The sequence below is a fragment of the Xenopus laevis genome, chromosome 8S (assembly GCF_017654675.1).
Source record: "Xenopus laevis strain J_2021 chromosome 8S, Xenopus_laevis_v10.1, whole genome shotgun sequence".
Taxonomy (NCBI): Eukaryota; Metazoa; Chordata; class Amphibia; order Anura; family Pipidae; genus Xenopus; species Xenopus laevis.
Window position 1 is genome coordinate 28,691,838 of NC_054386.1, and position 22,778 is coordinate 28,714,615.

At 40.8% G+C, this 22,778-nt stretch overlaps 1 protein-coding gene across 5 annotated transcripts in view; it reads left to right on the forward strand.

Annotated features, from left to right (window-relative positions):
- kcnt1.S (potassium channel, sodium activated subfamily T, member 1 S homeolog) overlaps positions 1–20,605 on the forward strand; it is a 99,974-nt gene extending 79,369 nt beyond the window's left edge. For 3 of the 5 annotated variants that reach the window (XM_041574762.1, XM_041574765.1, XM_041574764.1), the window contains 14 exons: positions 5,378–5,594; positions 5,985–6,090; positions 6,460–6,632; positions 6,940–7,011; positions 7,236–7,370; positions 8,026–8,137; positions 8,343–8,444; positions 8,887–8,970; positions 10,051–10,179; positions 10,358–10,378; positions 10,761–11,061; positions 13,352–13,414; positions 17,887–17,971; positions 18,429–20,605. In XM_041574762.1, the coding sequence (XP_041430696.1) occupies positions 5,378–5,594; positions 5,985–6,090; positions 6,460–6,632; positions 6,940–7,011; positions 7,236–7,370; positions 8,026–8,137; positions 8,343–8,444; positions 8,887–8,970; positions 10,051–10,179; positions 10,358–10,378; positions 10,761–11,061; positions 13,352–13,414; positions 17,887–17,971; positions 18,429–18,552 (1,724 nt within the window). In that variant the 3' untranslated portion in view covers positions 18,553–20,605. The remainder of the gene's footprint in view (positions 1–5,377; positions 5,595–5,984; positions 6,091–6,459; positions 6,633–6,939; positions 7,012–7,235; positions 7,371–8,025; positions 8,138–8,342; positions 8,445–8,886; positions 8,971–10,050; positions 10,180–10,357; positions 10,379–10,760; positions 11,062–13,351; positions 13,415–17,886; positions 17,972–18,428) is intronic. The other 2 variants (XM_041574763.1, XM_041574766.1) reach the window with 1 other exon arrangement.
- Positions 20,606–22,778: the final 2,173 nt, after the last annotated feature.

Sequence of the window (22,778 nt, forward strand, 5' to 3'; positions counted from 1 at the left end):
AGACCCCCCCTCCCCCCCAGCAGAGAAAAGTGCAATTCCCACATGGGTACCCTGGGAAACAAGAGAAGGAAATTCACCTGACATTCTTCTTTTGAGATCAAATATATCATTTTTTTTCCTTGGGGCACTGGGGTATTTCCCATTTAAGTTAAATATTTGCAGCTTTTCCAGGGCAATTATTTTCTCTTACGTAGGGGATTAACATGAGCCCCCCTTCCAGTGAGAGATGATATTATAACCTATTCCAGACTTTTTAATGAGGCCTCATGGGATATTTTAGTGTCGATGAATTCAGCCCTTTCGCTGATATGTTGGTTGACTGATAATGAGCATTCGTTAAGGAGTAGAATTGGCAGAGCGATTTAAAGGGGTTGTTCACCTTCAAACAACTAGTTGTTATCAGATAGATCACCAGAAATAACGACTTTTTACAATGACTTTCTATTTTCTATGTGTCACGGTTTTTCTAATATTGAAGTATGAAGTGTCATTTCTCTCCTTCTGAAGCAGCTCTGGGAGGGGGGGTCGCCGATCCTGTAAACTGTTCTAAATTGATACATTTAGTTGATACATTTCTTATCTTTGTCCCTGCTGAGCAGAATCTCTGGGTTTCATTACAGGCAGCTGTTAGAATTGATACAATTGTTGCTAATACTCCAGAGATGCTGCTGAGAAATGGATCAACTAAATGTTGCAAAATTGTAACAGTTCAGAATCTGCACCTGAATTACTGAGCTGCCAGACTCAAACACCAGAGACAGGGACATTCAACTTTAAACTTAGATTTTGGAAAAAACGTAAAAAATAAATAATGGAAAGTAATTGGAAAAAGTCATTATTTCTAGGGAACAATCTAAAAACAGCTAAATTGAAAAAAGTGTTTGGAAGGTGAACAACCCCTTTAATATGGTAGTGCTTGCTGGTGCCAGCGTTACACATAAATCTTGTCCTAAAGGAACTGTTGGTGACGGTGATGAGCACGGACAAGCGGCAACAAAAGAGTCATACATCATGCTGGTAACATTTTTAGGAAGTTGTGTTGCTTGGGTGCTGCACTGTGGGTTCCTCGTCAAGAAACCTTAGTGGAAGACCGGTAGGTCTGCCCAATGGTGGCACTGTAGCTCATACCAAGATGCAGCCCTGCAGAGGTAACACAATGGACAAGTCCCTCAAAAAAGAAACTAAGATGAAACTGGATTCAGGTGATGGGATGTAGGCGAGTGTATCACAGACACACACAGGCGAACAACATTCCCCAAGTTGTCCTTAAAATAGGATAATAGAAAGATGGAATAAACAGCTTCAGAGGAAGTAATTTCAAACTGCAAGTGCTTTCTTTATTTAGCAGTGCAAACACTACATGTTTCGGGTCAGAGCCCTTTATCAAGGCTCTGTCCAGGGACCCTTATTATTCTCCCTCTATACTTCCTCCCTCTGCAAATTAATCAACTCACATGGTTTCCACTACCACCTCTATGCTGACGATACTCAGATCTATCTCTCATCTCCTGATCTCAACCCAGAACTCCTAACTCGCGTCTCCTCCTGCCTGTCCGCTATCTCTACCTGGATGTCGCAACGCTACCTTAAATTAAACCTCTAAAGCTGAAATGGTTGACTTTCCTCCAACTAACACCAGTAACATCCCGGAAGTATCCATCATAGCTAACAATTCCACTATCACCCCCTCTCTCCAGGCCCGGTGCCTTGGGATTATCCTAGATTCTGCCCTGTCATTCACTCCTCATATCCAGTCACTTATTAAATCATGTCACTTCCACCTAAGGAACATATCCAAAATACGATCATTTATCACCCAAGATGCTGCCAAAATTCTTATTCACTCTCTCGTCATAGCACGTCTAGACTACTGAAACTGTCTCTTAATTGGCCTTCCCCACCAGAGAATGTCACCTCTCCAGTCCATAATGAACACTGCTGCGAGGCTCATATACCTCAGCAACCGCTCCTCCTCTACCACGCCATTCTGTCAATCCCTGCACTGGCTTCCACTACCTCTCAGAATTAAATTCAAATTACTGACCCTGACATTCAAAGCACTTCATAACTCTGCCCCAACCTACATCTCTGAACTCACCTCTATATACTCACCCAACCACTTACTACGCTCCTCTACTGACCTGCTACTCAACTCTTCTCTCATTACGTCCTCACATGCTCGCACTCAAGACTTGCAAGGGCTGCACCCCCTCCTCTGGAACTCTCTCCCACGGTCTGTCCGACTTTCTCCCAACCTTTCTGCTGTCAAGAAATCTCTTAAAACGCACTTCTTTCAAGAAGCCTACCCTCACTCTGCTTAACTACCAAATGCAACACCACATACAGTACCACATTTCTCACCCACTTTATTCAATCTTGCCCACTCCCACACCTTGTGTATTACTCCCTTCCCTTTAGAGTCTAAGTTCTTTTTGCATAGGGCCTTCCTCACCTTTTGTACCGGTATTGATTGTGATGTATGTAACTCCATATGTTCTATGTATAGAATTCATGTGATTTAGTTGTATAATCACATTTACTTTACAGTGCTACGCAATATGTTGGCGCTATATAAATACATGTTAATAATAATAATAACATACACTGACACCTAAAAACTTTGTCTTACCTTAATTGTCCTTAAAATAGGAGTTGAGCCATTTACGTCAGCTGATCTCCTACTGCAGTCGCCCCTCTGGTCAGATGTCATAAAAGTCCTTAATGTTTGTGCATAACGAGGACTTTGGGGGGCAACTCAGGCGAGTTGCGCCTACAGAACTGCTGATGTACATGAAAGTGCATTGTGTCCTTCCTTGTGATCGGGTCATTAGTGCCGTTGTTTGGTTGAGTTTTGCCCGAGGGAATTCTGTGTCCATCATTAATCTTCTCTAGGAAGGTAGCATCCCAGCAAAAGCCATAGTCTCCTAGTTTGTTCTGCCATAAAGAAAAAGGCGCATAGTCCTGTAAGGGCGGAGGCAGCACGTTTGCATATTGCCTTGCAGTATTGTAGGTTTGATTCCAGCCAGGGCACTATCTGCTAGTAGTTTGGAAGTTGGGGGTTGTTGCTTCCCCAGTTATCGAATTTTAACCTAAGTGTGATAACTATGAGGGAGGGGTTTGTTGTTATGAGCTCCCAACAGCCAGGAGGGCCTCCTGCCTGACATCTGACTCTTTAGTAAGTTCATCAGCTCTACAGCACTGCCAGGGGCGATCCTGGCCCCTCCGCCACCTGAGGCAGCAGCAGTTGCTGCTGCCCCCCTCCCCCGAAAATTCGCTCTTAAAGTACCAGGAGCAGCATTTTTGCTGCCCCTGGTACCTAGTGGGGCGCTGCCGTCTGTTGCTTTTGGTGTAAAAACTGTTGTTTTTCTCAGTGCTCAACCACCCCCCTGAAGAGATTTTCCTAATAACTCCCCCCCCCTCTACATGCCTGTCCCTGCTTTGATGACAGGTGCCGGCTCGGCTGTAAACTGATGGATCAGATGCAGCCCCCCCCCATTCCCCATAGAGTTGCCTGCCAAGCTCCTCCATCTAATTGGTTCCAACTTCCTGCAGATCAGTCACACCGGACTCAGCCTGGGGGACATGTGACAGACAGATAGAAAGTCCAGGGAGTATTTTATCCACTCACTTGTTATTTGGGGGAACTGTCAAGCATCCCCCCATCTCTATTCTCTGACCTGGTGACGTTTGAAATAATATAACAGAAGCAGCTGAGGAACAGACCTGTTATTGCTGGAGGAAAACAGGGTCAGGGGGGTAGAGAAATGGAGACACACACACTGCTTTCGAAACATAATCACATTTACATTTACAGTTAAAAGGGTCAGAAATTGGTAATGAATGTAAATGGAAAAGTTGCTTAGAATTACTTTTTCTTTCATTAGGCAAAATTAAATTCATTAATTAGCGGAGGGATTCAGGCAAGGAAAGGTAAGATGACAAGAACAATGTCACAGCTCGGTGCTACTTCCAGTTGCAAATTTGGGGTGGGGGATGGGCTTCCCTTGGCTGCCTAGAAACCGCTTGGGTTTGGAATATTCTTCGTAACAATTCAAATAGAAGCATTTTGTTTTAGAGTTTTATCTGATGTTTTTGAAACAGTCTGATTCGCATTGTCATTTCGACAGAAAAGTCTGTTCCCACGTCTGGAGAATACGAGGGCGGCCAGGGAAATTTTTTGGAGGGGGGGGGGGGAACATCTCTATTTCTTGTGTCCCAATAATAATTGCTTTCTATTATGCTGTCAACAGTATTGTACTCACTCTTTTGTAAATCCTCTCTCCCTGGAATCTTGTTACCTAGTAATGAATAATTATCATATGCAAGGCGTCCCACTGAATAATCTGATTTTCAGGTTTTGATGATGCCCCAAAATGAAACAGTTTTGACTTACATCCTATGACGCACAAGCTCTTTTCATTTTTTTTAGCATCTGATTGGGGGGGCACTGCAAGAGATAATAAAGGGGAAATGCTCACTTTGTGGTTGGCTTTGGTGGGAAGGAGAGGATTATGGGATCACTGGCAAGAAGCTAATACGGCCAGAGGAATACATCATTGACACTGGTTATATTTCCTTGCATAGAAGGGCAGTTGTAGGTCCCAAGGCTTGAGTTAGCCTCAAAGTTCACCTGAAAGGTCAATAAGGTTGCCATTTGGGGTTAGAACTTGTTTAATATCCTAGATACAGTATTCTGAAAAGGATAGCCAAATGTCTGATAGACTGATGTTCTCCTGGATCTCTAATCTTGTTTTTAGCTAGTGAAGAGCCCTAATCAAAGTTTGGACTCCCAATGGGACCTTAAAATAAAAAAAAAAGTCTCATAACCACTGGTTTAGAGGATAATGTACCCCTACTGTAATGTATAAGGCAATTAGAAGTCATCTAGTGATGTTTAAGGCCACGCTACTTGTAAATGGCAAAACCAGCAGAGTATTATGGGCAGCATTCATTGGACTGCTGGGTGTGTGTGTGTGTATCTCTTTAAGTTCTAAATGGCACATTCAGACATCAGAACAGACTGTTTATATAGTGAATAAAGAACCCCTCTTGTAAAATATAAGGATATTATAAGTTACCGAGGAGTTTCATGACCATATAATACAGGTCATGGAACTCCGAGGTAACTTCTAATATCCTCATATTTTGCTCATATTTATTATAATACACAAGTTTCAGTGAGTCATGTGACAGAAATTACATCAGAACTCACCATTTATAAGGATATAATTTACAAGATATTCATGATTTTTGTGTATTATAAGGATATAATTTATAGTTTTGTGTATTGAGAGATAAAATTAATAGTGACAGTTCCTGCTGCATTTGCAAAGGGCCACAATGCAATAATATTCATATTTTGCCTTCTCCCCAATAGGTACAGTCGCAATGGACCTGCAGCACACAGACTGCCGTCCCATGAACAGCAGCAAGCTGACGCTTCCATCTGAGAATGGCGTGGGAACCCGAAGGCCCAGTATTGCCCCAGTTCTGGAAATCGCAGACACCAGTACCGTGCTACCGTGTGACCTCTTGAGCGACCAGTCGGAGGATGAGCTCACGCAGTCAGATGATGAAAGCTTTCCAATAATAGAGTAAGAGAAATTTTAAATAAATGTGTGTGTGTGTATATGTATATATATATATACACTGTGCTCTGTATATGTAAAGCAATATTTGATTTCTTGCTCTTATACTGTTAAGAAGAACCAATGTATGGAAGGAGCTCAGGTTTGTGTACGATGGCACAATACTGCCATCTTATAGACTATGAACAGAACAACCAACACTATGGCCCAACACCTGTAGATGAAGCTGAGTGAGCCAAAGTGACATGATTTATACCTTGAATACAACTTACTTGATTAAATACAGGTCAAGAACTTTATATCCTCTTTTTTTTCTTACCAGACGTCTAAAATTGATGTATGTATTGGCCTTTCTGGTTGTGCAAAGCATAGAGCTGGTTTTATTGCCTGTTTCAGATATGTGAAAGGGTATCCTCCGAATTCACCCTACATTGGGAGCTCCCCTACTCTCTGTCATCTCCTGCCCTCCAAAGCCGCCTTCTGCTGCCTGCGCCTGGATAAGGTACTCATGCTCTCTCCTCAAACAAAGAAATTCAATAGTTCAAGCCTCCTAGTGTTGAATTGGGTCTCCAAGAGCCCACCAGAGAACGTGAGACCCTGGGCCCACTCTCACAGTAATTTTATATGGAGTGCTTAATGGTATTAGTTACAGCATATACTGTAGATACATGGAGAAAATAAGGGTAGGGTAAAGAGAATCCTTCTAGGCTGGAACCCATTAAAGCCTGGGTCCTTCATGAGATCTTCTGATACTCTAATAGGCCAGTCTAACACTGATGGATTCTTTTTTGCTCCTGTGAGCATAGACTATAGTTCATGATCTTTCTTGGGTAAGCTAGGAAAGTTGTTCCTCTGTTTCCTTACCATGTAGGGCTGCAGGCACAACAGCTTTGAAGACGCCAAGGCCTACGGCTTTAAGAACAAGCTGATTATCGTTTCAGCAGAGACCGCTGGGAATGGGCTGTATAATTTCATTGTCCCTCTGCGGGCTTATTACAGATGCCGGAAAGAGTTGAACCCTATCGTTTTGCTCTTGGACAACCCGTAAGTTTTTGCTTTTGATCATTTGAAATTTCCTTAAAAAAGAGAAAGCTAGTTATACAAGAGGGTCCATTTAATTTTTATGTCAACATATTGCTCCTGTATGTACCGGCCAACACAAGAACCTTATTGGATGTTGTATTGTATAGAATTTTTCAAATCGGTCACCGAATTAGGATAAACTTTTTGATAAAATCGAAGTAAACAAACTGGTCGCTTCTGGACTGAAATATACACTATGAATTCATCTCACATTTTATGGGCATTGTGTTTATTTTTGATGCTGATATTGTTTTTTTTTTTTTTCCAGGCCTGATAACCACTTCTTAGAGGCCATCTGTTGCTTTCCCATGGTTTACTTTATGGTTGGCACCATAGACAAGTAGGTTGTTTAATAGCCGTGTGACCAGTGTTAAGCTGATGTGTCATGTGGAGCTTTTAGCTGTACCATCATTAAGAGTGTTGTTAATGGTGTGCTATGGATCATGCCTTGTCCAACCAAGTAGACCGTTCTGTGAAAACTGTACCTCTTTGCAGGATGGTTGGCAAGGAAGTCCTGTCATCCACCAGAACATTTCATGCTAGACTTCATTTTTGTGTCCCCAGCTTGGATAATTTACTGCAGTGTGGGATCATTTATGCGGACAACCTGGTGGTGGTAGATAAAGAAAGCACAATGAGCGCAGAGGAGGATTACATGGCTGATGCAAAGACAATCGTAAATGTACAAACAATGTTCAGGTATTGTGGCTCCATCTACTGATCTTGGGATGGTACAGCATCTGAAGGGGGGATGTTCCATCATGGGCCAAACATTGAGAGACCTTAATTAAATAAGGTCATATTGCATCAAAATTGTTTTGCGCATAGTACAAAATATGGAGGTCAGGGGTATTTCTGTGACTGTCTGACCTCAGATCTCACTCAATGAAGTACAGTCCTCTCAAAATATGAATACAATCTAGCTGTACTATGCTAAGGCAAGGTTACCAAACTGTCGGAATGGCTGCCCTGTGGACTTTGGAGCAGTGACTGAAGGCAAATTAGGGTTGCTTTCATACATATGCCTGGAAAGCCCATCTTGAAAGCCAATTATGGAGAGATTTATGGTGAAACTTTATTTGCAGCCCTAGATATTTTTGGAACTATGGCTTGTTTAACAGACGGACACCCTAATGTTTCCCTAGATCTCTAACTTTATCATAAGCTAAGGGGGTCTGACAAAGATTGAAACTCCAAGGAGGGCTAAACCTTGATCAGCTTTTGATGTGGGATCTCATGCAAGAAACCTGGTTTCCTGTAGGAACTCCCTGTGACCCTGAATATATTGCTATATATTGGCTGCTTTGATTGCTTTATCTGTCTTCCTTAACTCATACTTTCACTCACTTTGTAGGCTATTCCCAAGTTTGAGTATCACCACAGAGCTGACACACCCTTCCAACATGCGCTTCATGCAGTTTAGAGCAAAGGACTCATACTCTCTCACCTTATCCAAGCTAGAAAAGGTACAGTATTTAATGATCATAATGCTTCTGAGATTCACCTAAATGTAATTTGGATGGCTCTATCTACCTCTGCCTGGCCTGTAGTTGGGTATTTATTTTGTTGGCTGGCGAGGATCGAAGATGGAAGATATGGATGGTTGACTTTAGTAGGTTACATAAGATCTGTTTGAGACTTCTATGATCATTTATCATTCTGTTTCCGCAGAAAGAACGGGAAAATGGATCCAATTTGGCTTTTATGTTTAGACTCCCTTTTGCTGCTGGAAGAGTTTTTAGCATCAGTATGTTGGATACATTATTATATCAGGTGAGAGAACTTTTTTGTATGTTGTGTCCCATCATCTGCAGTTTAATAAAGCACTGTGTGACTCTTAAGGTCCCCATAGACGCAAAGATTTCTCTTGCCGAACGTCCGATTTTAGCGAAGTCCATCCAATCCTTCTTAATTATTGTTGTGTTAGTGGGATTCGAACGATCGAACATCTTACGATTTTTCAGCCGACATCTGTCAGGAAATTGATCGGCCACATTTAAAAATCTTTGTCGGTCCCAGTGCAATCTATCTATGTTTGCAGGGCCAAGCAGGCAGCTACCCTTTGTTTTCCTGGCAAATTGGTCTTTTTAGTTGATGGACAAATTGTACGATCGTTCCAAGATAATCGCGGTCTCACGATGAAATCTCAACATCTATGGCCAGCTTAAGATGAATGTTTATACAATGCAGTGATTTCGTGTTTTATGCCTTTCAGTCCTTCGTGAAGGATTACATGATAACAATCACAAGGCTTCTGCTTGGTCTGGACACCACACCCGGCTCTGGTTACTTATGTGCTGTGAGTATCACCTCCACCCCTTCTTTGGTTCTATCCTCAGTTTTGGGTGGTTTTACTCCACTTTTAGTACATTATGGGCACTTTTGATTCTGAATTTCTTCAGAATTTCTGAAAAGGGAAACTTGCACCCAAGGAATGTTGTGATGGACGGTTCACTAGATACATTCAAGACATTTAAGGTTTTTAAAGCTAAAGTTAATGGGGAAACGGTTTTCTGGGGCAAATCTTAAAGCTAAAGTTAATGGGGAAACTGTTTTCAGGGGCAATGTCCAGTGTCGGACTGGCCCACCGGTATACCAGGAAAACTCCCGGTGGGCCCAGGTGTCTGTGGGCCCTTGTGCTGCTAAACATTTTGCCTATTTTATGGCCATTCCCTATTTCTTTGAGAACAAAAAGGCTAAATAGATGGAATAATAGATTATAGTATGTAAAGAATAGAGACTAGGAGAATAGAGGTTGAGTGTGGAGAAGAATAATAGTACTGAGAGTAGGCCCCTGGTTTAATGTTTTTGGGTGGGCCCCTGGTGTCCCATTCCGACACTGGCAATGTCTAAGACTTATTGGATATGGTTTGTTTTAATTGCTAGTATCATCTTGTCACTCAGTTGAAAGTACAGGTATGGGACCTGTTATCCAGAATGCTTCCGGATAAAGATCTTTCTGTAATTTGGATCTTCGTACCTTTTCTACTTAAAAAAAAAATCATGTTAACATTAAATAAACCCAATAAGCTGGTTTTGCTTCCAATAAGGATTAGTTCGATCTTAGTTTGGATCAAGTACAAGCTACTGTTTTATTTTTACAGAGAAAAAAGAAATCATTTTTATAAATTTGGATAAAATAGAGTCTATGGGAGACGGCCTTCTTGTAATTCGGAGCTTTCTGGATAATGGGTTTCCAGATACCTGTACCAGCTATAAACCCTTTAATTTTCTGCATGATACACAAGGTTATACATTAATTCCTATACCATCAAAAGGGGCTAACTGACAATTACAATAGATATTGTTGTATGATAAGCCCTCATGGAGGTATTCATTATTTATCCATGACAATGGGGATAACTTTGTTCCATTTCAGATGAAAATCACAGAGGATGACCTGTGGATTCAAACCTATGGCAGATTATTTCAGAAACTCTGCTCGTCCAGCGCGGAAATTCCTTTCGGGATCTACAGAACACAATCACATACGTTTCCCACATTGGAGGTAAGTTCACCATTTATACTCACTGAGTTACCACTACTTAAACAGGGGAATATTCAAGAACCTCAGGGTGACCTTAATGGGTTGTCATAGCTCATGGGGCCCGACATATTTGATCTAATCTGATCTTCTCTATGAATAATTAACTGGGGACCTTATTGTCCTGTCTTCTCTTTCACAGCCTCACGACATTAGAACACAGGTGAGTGTCCCACTTGTCTTCACTACAAATCCGACACTGTCAGGGTTCCTGGGGTCATTTCAGAAGATTAAATTGCAATTTTATGAAGAGGCCGATAAAATTACTTGATCCTCAGACCAACGATCAGATGTTATATGGACCTATACATATCCATCAGGACAGGACTGCATGCCCATGTCAATGCATTCCTTGTCTGATGGCCTTCTCTAACCTACAAATAGAGATTTGCCCAATTTGTGTCCAGATATCTGTCAAAACAAAGTTTGTTCCATCATTGTCCACATTTAATGCCCTTTGCTCTTACCTGTGCTTGAAGTGGCACCTGATCTGCTTTTTAGATGGGGGCGACCACATTAACAATTTATTCTGGCAACTTTTCTAGTCCCAGATCTCCATCAATGTAGAAGACTGCGAGGACACAAAAGATGTCAAAGAATACTGGTCCGGCAAAAGCACGCAGAGGAACTCCACGTCCAGTGACCAATCAGATCACCCCTTGTTGAGAAGGAAAAGCATGCAGTGGGCACGGCGGCTTAGCAGGAAAGGAAACAAGCAAGCAAATAAGTCGGCTGAGTGGATAAGTCAGCAGCGGTTGAACTTGTACAGGAGGTCAGAGCGGCAGGAACTCTCTGAGCTGGTTAAAAACAGAATGAAGCACCTTGGCTTGCCCACCTTGGGGTATGGTAAGTAAGGACTGCTAACTTTCTATAACATCTTGGTTGATGCATATGCACCTTCACAGAAAAAGTTGACATGGTTTATCACATAAAAACTCATGGGCAAGATTCAATTTTAAGGGGAAAGAAACATTTCTCCTAATTCTTTTCCATTTTTCCCATAGACTTCAACTTTTCCGGTGATAAACCATGAGATGTGATTTTCAAATGGAAACACTTCCATGAGTTTTCATGTGATGAACTTTTTTTCTCACTGAATTGAGTCTGGCCCAAAATGTCAATATTTAGCAGTAGGTGAATATTTGGGTACCAGCTCCCCTAAACTCCACCCCATCTTCCCCCCCCCCATGATAACAGGATATCAATGACTGCTATAGAATTAGGTGCAGCTCTTGCCATTGCATCAGTAAGACTGTCCTGTCTGCAAAGCTTGCCTTGTGTAAAAATGACGCTAAATACTATACATGGGGTAAGTACCCCAACACATTCATGCTTTTTCTCTCTTGTCTGATTCTATGATGTGAGTTCACGTGAGCCACCGCTGTGTGTTCCGCTTTTAGTGTTGTGAACTCCATTGCTTGCCAACCATTGACACTCCTTGGTGTTGATCTACAGCACAAAACTGGGATTGTAATAGGAAAAGTATGCAGGGTTTTGTTGTTTGCTTTCTGGCTATCTTCGCTTAGGAGCTATTCATTGCCAGGAGAACTCGTGGCCTTCTTATAAGGATCTGTCACCTGTTGGTCTTTAGGAGATCCCAAATTAAGCCAAGTTATCCAAATCACCACCATAATATTGTCTTCTTGTCCTTGATAGGAAGGGCGGTACCACTACCAGCCTGCCATATGTTTTATATACTACCCCTTCTATTTCTGCTTATTTTAATATTTGTTCTGCAAAATGTTGGATGCTGCATGGCTACTGTCCCATCTGTTCTACCTTCCTATGTTCTTCTAAATTAGTATATCAGCAGTAGATCGCTATCCTGCTGCCCCAACTAAATTAAAAGCCTCTATATTTATGTGCTACCGCTGTAGCCATCATTTGCTCTTTTTTAGCTTCTCACTGCACCTCTTTTTCCGTTTTAGTTTGACCTGGGTTCTCTACTTTGTACTAGAGAACAAGCCTGCAGAGTGGGCCATACTAGTGCTTGGATTCCCAGCATAGCACATATGCTTTGCCATTTTTAAATATGAGGAGAGGGAGAATCAGGCCACTCTGAATGAAGTTAAGTAGGGGGCAAATAAGGGGCTGAAAATCAAAGCAACTCCAGTAAATCAATTATAAATAGGCTGTAGCTCACCTTTAGTATATGTAGGTGGATTCTCCTGCAAGGTGTCCTGTGTCCACACCCAAATTGATACAGTCAGTATTATAATAGAAAGCAGGACAAATCCAAGGCAGTAGCTATGACTGCAAAGTGCTTTTATTGGGGAAAAATGCTCCACAACATGTTTCGGGCGTTGGCCCTTTATCAATTGTTGTGTTGTGTCACACTTGATAAGGGGCCAACGCCCGAAACATGTTGTTTCGAGCGTAAAAGCACTTTGCAGTCATAGCTACTGCCTTGGATTTGTCCTGCTTTCTATTATAATACTGACTGAAAATCAAAGCAACATAGTGCTCCTGGTGGGAAAGTGGTACAACATCGAATGAATATAATTTAATCTCATTAGCAAAGAAAGGAACATGTACAGGTAAAGAATGTTAGATAATTTCAGTATCACTAATATAAAGAATATAATTTTGTCACTGACCTCAGCTCTACTAAAAGTTCTCTGGAAGGTATCTCTCAATGCATGTAGGATAGTTAAAGATGGAGGGCCACATTTTAGACCTACCAAAAAAATTGTAAACAAGCATGAAGAACTATGGAAGGGTGCAAGACCATAGATTATGTGTATATGTGTTGCTAGTTGCAGGTCTGCTCATATTTTGGTCAGTGTTGCCATAATAGTTGAACAAAGTAAAGCACCATTGGCCTGGAAGGCCGGTCACGTTAGATCTCAACTTCACCACCTTTGCAGGGTTCAGAGTTATCTTTCTATGGTGTGTGGGAGACCAGTCAGAGCATAAAAAAACCCAAAATACCAACTGGAACCCGAGGTCAGAAGTTGATTGTGATACTTGTAGCTCAGTTAGCTCAGCTGAACAACACTACTCTTTGGTCTTACCTGCACGTCACTAGACTGATAGATGGCCCTTTCAGCTAAGAACCTGATGCTGCTTAACTTCTTTGCTGATTTCTCTCTTTCTCTCTTTTGTTTCTGTCTGTACCTTTCTGTATGTTCTGTAGAGGATGTAGCAAATTTAACTGCCAGTGATGTGATGAATCGGGTAAACCTTGGATATTTGCAAGGTAAATTATTCTCCCTGGGAGTCAAGCAAGACTCGGCGCACAATGAGTACATGAACATGCCAACTCACCTTGGGTGCACAGTGCCAGAACATCTAATGCAGGCAGGAGCCATTAAGGCTTCGGCATGAGCTTCCTTGCATGTACATAACTGCACACAGAGCCCATGTTTGTGCCTCTACTAATTACTTTTAGTCTACTGCAGCCACTGTCTTGACCTCATTTGGGCGGTTTGATAATAACCCCTAGCAAATGATGGCCCTTGCTTATAAAAGATGTCATGTCATGTAAAAGAGAAATTGGTGGTATGTGTTAACTCCCTTATTAAAGGGATAACTCTTAAAGTGATACTGACATGCTCTTATCTAAGCTAAGATAGTTATAGATTCATTATAGCGTCATTCCATTCCCCCCAACCCCAGTTCAAATGCTGGCACTTCGTTCAATAATGGTACTTGATGCCTTCTCCATTCTGTTGCCAATATTTCCCATAAAATTCTTCCAGCTTTTCCCTGTATTCATTTAAGCCATAAAGAAGCAGTTATATAGAAGAAGACAATCCTATCTGTGCTTTTAAGGCACAGGGTGTCTGGGCAATAAGTGATTCTGGCGTACGTCTGCTGTGGGCCACAGAAAGTATCTTGGCCAGTGAGCCAAAATGTCTACATTGCAAACTGCTGCAGTTATTGTGCACCTCAAAACTCTGTCGCATCAAGTTGACTGTTAGAGAAGAGGTGCATGGAGTTCTCTATTCTGTTACCAATAGTTACAGGAAAATGTTCTATAAAATGAATAAGGTTGGCATTTTCCTCCCATTGATGCGCTTATTTATCCAACAAAATAAAAACCTAACCCCGAATCTGGTTTCATGGAAGACCCCACAACAGCTATGTGTATTGCCGACTCACTAATCCACGGTCGTTAAAAACAGCAATGTGTGTGTATATATATATATATATATATATATATATATATTAATAGACAAATAGAAGAGGTCCTCTGCATTATCAATATATTTGAAGACATTGAGAAATTTTGTGCATACAGCTACAAAAAAATGCCTCATCCTTTAAACAAAACAGGGATTGTTTGTCCATATATTGCAATATATTGAAGCTGGCAAAGTCATTTCATGTCTAGCCAGTCCTACACTCAAATTGCATCAGATTCATTAAGAATTTTAATATATATATATATATATATATATATATATATATATATATCACCCTACGCCTTTTCAGCTGTTCGGCTACCGGGCTACCTGTCGTTCAGAAAGCTGTAGAGGCGCAAGGTGTATTTAAAGAGCTGTGAATTCATCTTGGAAGGCTCTGCCTCCGTAATGAGCTTATGGACCAAAATAAGCTATTCTTACAAAAAAAACAAACATTTTCTATGGCAATATACGACGTGGGCTTGAGAGGCTTTAACTCACTGCATGAACTCCTAACAAGCCATGGAGGGGGACCTGCTGCAAAGACCACTGGCCTTACCCTGAATTTCAGAGAGTCATACACTAATGGCCACGCTTCTATGTAATCATAACTTACATATTAACTTACTTAATAACCTGTACTTTGTCACCCAATCAAAGCTCTTATTGCAAGGGGCTAATACCTGGGCCCATTTTCTCCTTTGAAATCCACTCTGCATATTCCAAGCCCCCATCACCTCTGTCTTTTCTTAAGCTCTCAACAAAGCAAAAATAAAATATCATCTTGAATTTTCTTTTCTTTAGACCATTAATGACCACATTATGATACGCAGTTCTAACCTTGCAATAACCGCCTTGAATTCCATCTCACGCTTTCCATCTTCTCTAAACCTCCCACTCACTTATTCTTGCACAAGGACGAAAGAGACTGTGGCACAATTTCCCTCTTCCTTCTTTCTAATTTATATGTGTGCAAATTATGTGTTTCCATAACAGAAGATAGCAAAAACATTTATTTCAAGAAATGCTTAAGACTTGGGTTTTTTTCTGGATAATTGGACTTTCCCTGACTGATTTAACCATATTTTAAAATTATTTTAACATCAAATGGGTCCATGCAGCTTAGCTATCAGATACAAGGCATTATCAGTCTAAACAAGCAGGATACAAGGCAGATCCGTCCAAAATCAAGAATTACATTGGGTACCAAGGGAAATGACACCAATGTATTTTGCAGCTTTCAGCAAATATGACACAATTAATGATGTGGTTTCCTGGAAATCTGGGGAAGACATTATTTGATGCATCAGAAAAAAAGGAAGTTCTAAATTGAGGTGTTGACTTAACAGAAAGCTCCATGGCCTGGTAAAACTTCTGAAAAAACATTTTGAATTCACTGACAGGATTGGGATGTCAGCAGTAGGAGTGCTACCCCTATATTTTCCTATACAATAGTCTCCGATGCTTTCCTCTTAAGGGTGAAAGCTTTGTTTATTAAATCTGATTGTGACACAATTTGATAAGGTGTGTGTGCAACTGCCTTGCATTAATTTTTTTGTGCTCCTTTTTCATTATCCACTCAACCCACCCACAAACTAATGTGTTTTAATCACAGGAGGAAGGTGGGTTTGTATTTGTGGAGGTGAAAAGATATTGTATATGTTGTTAGAAAGCACAAAAGGGGGAACATTTCAGAAGCCAGAGAGAATGGAAACAGCATGGTCTTACTCTGATGTATAGAGGAATGTTCTCAACTGGCGCATTGTTGTGGTACATACTGTGGTTAGATCATATTAAATGTTTTTTATTGGTCTTGAAGGGTGGTAGAAGGGGCTGCTATAGAATGCGGCCCACTCCTACTGGGAATGTAAAACATTAGGAGTCCCCTGAAGGAAGCCAATTGTTCCTGAATATTTTCTACCTTTATAGGATCTCCAATAACCTGGAGGGTAGGCACTGATCTGGATCCAACTCAAGGCTCGTTTTACACCTTCTTGAGCTTATCAACGTAGTGCATTTTTACATTTAGCATATTTAAAGGCACTGAAGTGGTTCCAGGTTGGGAATGTAGAAATGGTTCCCTTAGAAGGACTGGTAGGTGTGGGCATGTTCAGAAGAACCAAGAGCTATCATCCTGCCTCAGTATACAGCATAATCTACTGGTGGTGTAACATAGTAAGTTAGGTTGAAAAAAGACACATGTCAATCAAGTTCAACTGTTTAAGTCTATTTTAACCTGCCTAACTGCCAGTTGATCCAGAGAAAGGCAAAAAAAAACATTTGAAGTCTCTCCAATTAGCCTCAGAGGAGGAAGAAATTCCTTCCTGACTCCAAAATGGCAATCGGACTAGTCCCTGGATCAACTTGTACTATGAGCTATCTCCTATAACCCTGTATTCCCTCACTTGCTAAAAAGCCATCCAACCCCTTCTTAAAGCTATCTAATGTATCAGCCTGTACCACTGATTCAGGGAGAGAATTCCACATCTTCACGGCTCTCACTGTAAAAAAAACCCTTCCGAATATTTAGGCGGAACCTCTTTTCTTCTAATCGGAATGGGTGACCTTGTGTCAGCTGGAAAGACCTACTGGTAAATAAAGCATTAAAGAGATTATTATATGATCCCCTTATATATTTATACATAGTTATCATATCACCCCTTAAGCGCCTCTTTACCAGCGTGAACATCCACAATTTGGCCAGTCTTTCCTCATAGCTAAGATATGCCTTTTCCATACCTTTTACCAGCTTAGTTGCCCTTCTCTGTACCCTCTAATACAATAATGTCCTGTTTGAGTAATGGAGACCAAAACTGTACGGCATATTCTAGATGGGGCCTTACAAGTGCTCTATACAGTGGAAGAATGACCCCCTCCTCCCATAACTCTATGCCCCTTTTAATACAGCTCAAGACCTTATTTGCCCTTGATGCTGCTGACTGACATTGCTTGCTACAGCCAAGTTTATCATCTACAAGGTCTCCAAGGTCCGTTTCCATTATGGATTTGCCTAGTGCAGTCCCATTATAAGTGGATATTTTTACATCCCAGGTGCATGACTTTACATTGACTCTCATTTGCCACTTAGTTCCCCAGATTGCCAATTTGTCAAGAGTCTGTTCCTAGGATGCTGCATCGTGGATGGAATTAATTGGGCTGGATCGCTTTGTGTCCAATAGTGATTGGTTACTGGACAAAGAGGAGGGTTTAAACATAGAGTTAGGGGCCCCTGAAACTGGACAAAAAGGAACATATGCTGTACATGGTTATTGGTTTGTAGAGATACATTGTAGTTCATGTTGTTTTCTATTGGAGCATGATGTGTTTGGCGGAAACTGTTTTAATAAACTGTATGAACGCATAACTAAATGGTTTTCATGCAGGAGACTCCATGCATTTTTGTACTTGAAGTTGTAACTGTTCATAAATGCTTATATAGAATGACTGTTCCATCCTTGAAGAAAACCATGTTTAGTTGACCTAACTACAGATTTTCACACCAGAAACAAGGCAATCCTATTAATTCCCTTTTTCTTTCTGACAGATGAAATGAACGACCACCAGAACACATTGTCATATGTCCTCATTAATCCACCCCCTGACACCCGCCTGGAACTCAACGATATTGTGTAAGTATCCAATGGGAACTGTACACCCATATGAACATATAATCAGTGTATATATAGTTAACAGCACTCTGCGCACACAATAAGCTATACCCTCATGATGCAGTCTAAATAATTGGTTGTTTGACTTTTGTTGTAAGTGCCCTTTGGAGGTCCCTTCTATATTCAGGGCCCTGTTAGCTCATAACAAGGTTTCCAGGATAGAATAAGGTACGTGAGTCAGATATAGTTGTAATATTTAAACCTAATTGATGTCTTAGTATGGCTTTTAAAGGATCTAGTAAAGCCAATGGGTAATCCATTGCTAACTGGTTTTCAGGCTGAGCCCTCTTTGCCAATGGTACACTTTGGGATCCACTGGTCTAACTGTTGCCACTGGGGGGGGGTACATTAGTTAGTACTTGGTATTGTAGAGTTACAACTACTAACTAACTAAGGTATTTTGAATGTTCCTCTCCAGATACTTGATCCGATCAGACCCCCTCGCACACGTCTCCAATGACTCCCACAGCCGGAAAAGCAGCAACAGCTACAAAATGGATCAAGTGGGAAATCCAGAAACAAGGGACGAGACACAGCTATGAGTGTGAAATAGAACTATTCAAAATGGTGCCTATAAAGCCACTCAACTTCCAGACTCTCTATCATGTGAAGTGCCAGAGGCTGACTGTGAGTATTACGGGAAGAGTGTGGAGTAGGAAGAGGAGAAGGACCTTCATTTTTCATTTATCCACTGCCAACTTCTAAGCATTGCGCACCTTTCTCAATCTTCAAGCTTCTGCCTTGTATAATCTTATCTACCAAGGTATGTCCAACAAACTCCATCAGAGCAAATGGTTATCCAACTTGCGAACAAACTGCATAAGGTTCGGAGAAACGGTTCTGACCTGTATTGTGTTTACATTGACTTCTGTGCAAGAGTCGCAGCTTTGCTTACTGAAACAGTCCACAACATCTAAGCAGAGAACTAGATGCACTGATGATAGCCTTAAATCTCCCCAAATCATATCTAGCTCTCCATGTAGTTACTGAGAGCTTGCAAAGAAGGCACTTACAGCTGCATGCCCACAGCATCCAATATGTCTAACACATTACACCATGCTGCACTATAATTCAAAACATTGCACCCACCTGGCCCCAGGGGCTGTTACACATTATACCAGTGGCAACCAACCAGTGGCTACAGGTTGCTCTCAGACCCTTTGGATGTTGCTCCCCATGGCCTCAAAGCAGGTGCTTAATTTTGAATTCCAGGTATGAAGGCACATTGTGGTTACATTAAAAACAACTGTACTGCCAAACAGAACCTCATGTAGGCTGCCAGTCTTCCATAGAGGCTACTAAATGGTCAATCACAGCCCTTGTTTGATACCTCCAAAAACATTTTTCATGCTTGTGATGCTCCCCAACTCCTTTTTACATCTGAATATTGCTCACAGGTAAAAAAGTTAGGGACTCCTGCATTATGCAATTCTCCATAGGTGTGTTCTGCTAAAGGCACAAAAAAGACTCCAGCCACTTAACACAATTCTATATCAACAGTTCCCGTAACTAAAACATATGGAAAGCACATCTAGATCTGTAGGAAAAACTCACATATACACATTTACAGACTGGGCCCCTCTTTCAAACAATACTCATACTATATGGATATCAGTGATGGTCAAACATATTTGGTTAAAGGGAACTCCTAGACGCCTTGTTTACATCGAACATTTGAACAAAGCCTTGGGAAACTCAAACTGATATGGAATTATATCTCTATTTTACCAGTATTTTTATTTTAATTGCACAATTTAATACCATATCAGTATTACTTGGCCAAAGCCGAAAAAAAGGTATATTTGTTTTACTCCTCCATAAACTTTGTTTTTTTTATTTGCTCCAGATTTGGAGGTAGCCAGGTCTGGGCAATGCAATATTCCATATCAACCCAGCCCCATATCAACAAAATGTCTGGCATATTGGAAACTTGTTGACTAATTAGGTCAGTGTAAGGACTACGGTACATTATTATTATTATTATTATTATTATTAAGTCTGGTTGTTGCTGCTATTATTAATTCCCATTAACTGGTATGAGAACTGAGCAAAGTAGCACCAGAAAATGGATCAGATCTTACAAAATGTTGTGTCTCTTGTCCCATCAATGGCAACGAAATAATCAATTTATACAAAGGCAGCAATTACGTTGAGCTGACCTGTGGGTTGGAAAAATAATGGCTCCTAATTAGTTGTATACTTCCCTTCCTTACCCTATCGGTGAATTGAGTTCCAGGGCATATATTCAATGGAGACTGCACATTTTTGTTCCACCTGTCAATGGACATTTTCAATTCAGGCTTGCCTTTCTTACTTCTGGCTAAGGAAATGAGTACAATTCTGGTGGGTTGAACTCCTTTCCAATAACAAAAAACATCTTATTGCATCACAGATGCATTCCTCTTTCCACCTCATGCCTTGGATTATGAAAAAAATCTGGCAGTATGACAGCAAAGTTACTATGGAAGTCGGATGATATGTTGAGTCAAACAAGACATCTGATCCAAGGTCAATCCTGTCTTTAAATTTTTGAAAATTCAGTTTTTCACAAGCCACACGGGCAGATTCAGGGAGATAAATCTCCAGGTGACAAATCTACTCTTCTTTGCGGTGACTAATCTCACCTATCTGCCTTCCCCCGGCTAAAATGTAAATCGCCTGGGGGCAGGCACACGGAGAGCTTCATTTTTCGAAGTCGCTCGAAGTTTCCTCATGAGGCAATTATGGGAGACTTCATTAGTGGTTGTCCAGCTAAAGAAATATACTTAAAAGTGGACAGTGCTGCAGTCAGTACCTTGATAGTATTTCGTGCCAAATTCTTCAGGAAGCCCTCACCCAAAAAAGTATAGAATCACATAAATAGAGTCTCTGGAACAACATTTTTCTCTGAACACCATCTTCAGAAAGTTGACCAGATTCTTCCTACTTTGCAGTAAGACCGGTGAAGCTATCAGCTGTATAAGTACAATCTTTTTGTTTCTCATTGCAAGATCACTGCTTCTGGATTGTCTTTAACGATTCCTATAATAAGTCATTGGTACATTGTCTGTGCATGTACTTCCACGTATTCCACTTTCCATATGACTTCTTGTTCCAGGGGATTTGATGCAAAGAGAAATCCACCTTTCAGAGACCTTGACTTACCAGATATTTTATAGAAGTTCCCCAACCTCTTCTGCTTGCATCTGTTATGGGAGGATCACAAAACAAATGGGATCCTCTTGTTGAATGAAGCCACCATGATAGTTCCTTTCTTAACTTGGGAGGTACCAGGACTGTGATTTTAGTGTTGATCTTTGATTTTTATTTACAAATCCTGGGGGCTTGTGCACAAGATACTGCTTCTGACCGCTGAATAAAAAGACCAAGAATTTCTAGACACTGTATTATAAATGAGGCGTTTCTGTCCTGAAATTCTTGAACCTTGCTAAAACTAAAACCTGCATCTTTTTGAAGACCTGAATTGTGGCTTCAATAGATTGTCTTGGATCCTTTTCTATTGACTTTAGGACCCTTTGGTCTCAAGTGATCGTGAGTGACATTGTACAGCACCAGGACCAGTAACACAATTTCTCTTTGTCATCTGAGCCAATTATAATATAGCGAATATTAAGAGATTTCTTTTTAAAAAGGAAGGTACCTGTTTGGCATGCAAGGAATAGAGATAAGTACTGTACATTTTGATTTATATCCGTATAAAACCTCTTCAACTAATTCATTTCAATCAAAGCATACTATGAATAAATTGAGAAATTGAGATCTGCATATTAATTACCTCACTGCCATATCGTTTACTATGAGTCTTTTGAGAAACTCTACAAAAATCTCTACAAAACAGCATTGCCTCTGGCAGTTGTAAATAGATTGTACTGCCACATTAATAGGTACAAATATAGAGAGAGGGAATGTTCTGGGCACACAATAAGCTATACCCTCATACTGTACTGTCTAAAGGAATCAATATGGCACCTCCTCCCATATGTATAAATACAAATATACAGAGAAGGAATGTTCTGGGCACACAATAAGCTATACCCTCATACTGTACTGTCTAAGGGAATCAATATGGCACCTCCTCCCATATGTATAAATACAAATATACAGAGAAGGAATGTTCTGAGCACACAATAAGCTATACCCTCATACTGTACTGTCTAAGGGAATCAATATAGCACCTCCCTCCTCCCATATGTATAAATACAAATATACAGAGAAGGAATGCTCTAAGCACACAATAAGCTATACCCTCATACTGTACTGTCTACGGGAATCAATATGGCACCTCGCTCCTCCCATACTGTATGTATAAATACAAATATACAGAGACGGAATTTTCTGGGCACACAATAAGCTATACCTTCATACTGTACTGTCTAAGGGAATCAATATGGCACCTCCTCCCATATGTATAAATACAAATATACAGAGAAGGAATGTTCTGGGCACACAATAAGCTATACCCTCATACTGTACTGTCTAAGGGAATCAATATGGGAAGCAAGTCTTCTTTAATTGAATGCACATATCCCACCACCAATAGGCTCCACCACCACCAGTAGGCTATTTGCTATGGTGCCTCTTAACACACATATATATAATGGGAAATTAGGGTGCAATATCAACATTGCCTAGAATATCAAAATAGTAAACATAGGAATCAATGTAGCACTTTCTGGAATAAAAAAAATTACGGTGCCGGCACTTAGTGGAATCAATCAACAAAAAGTCACCATATTGTTTTCAATAAGGCCCGTTCCACCCCTATACT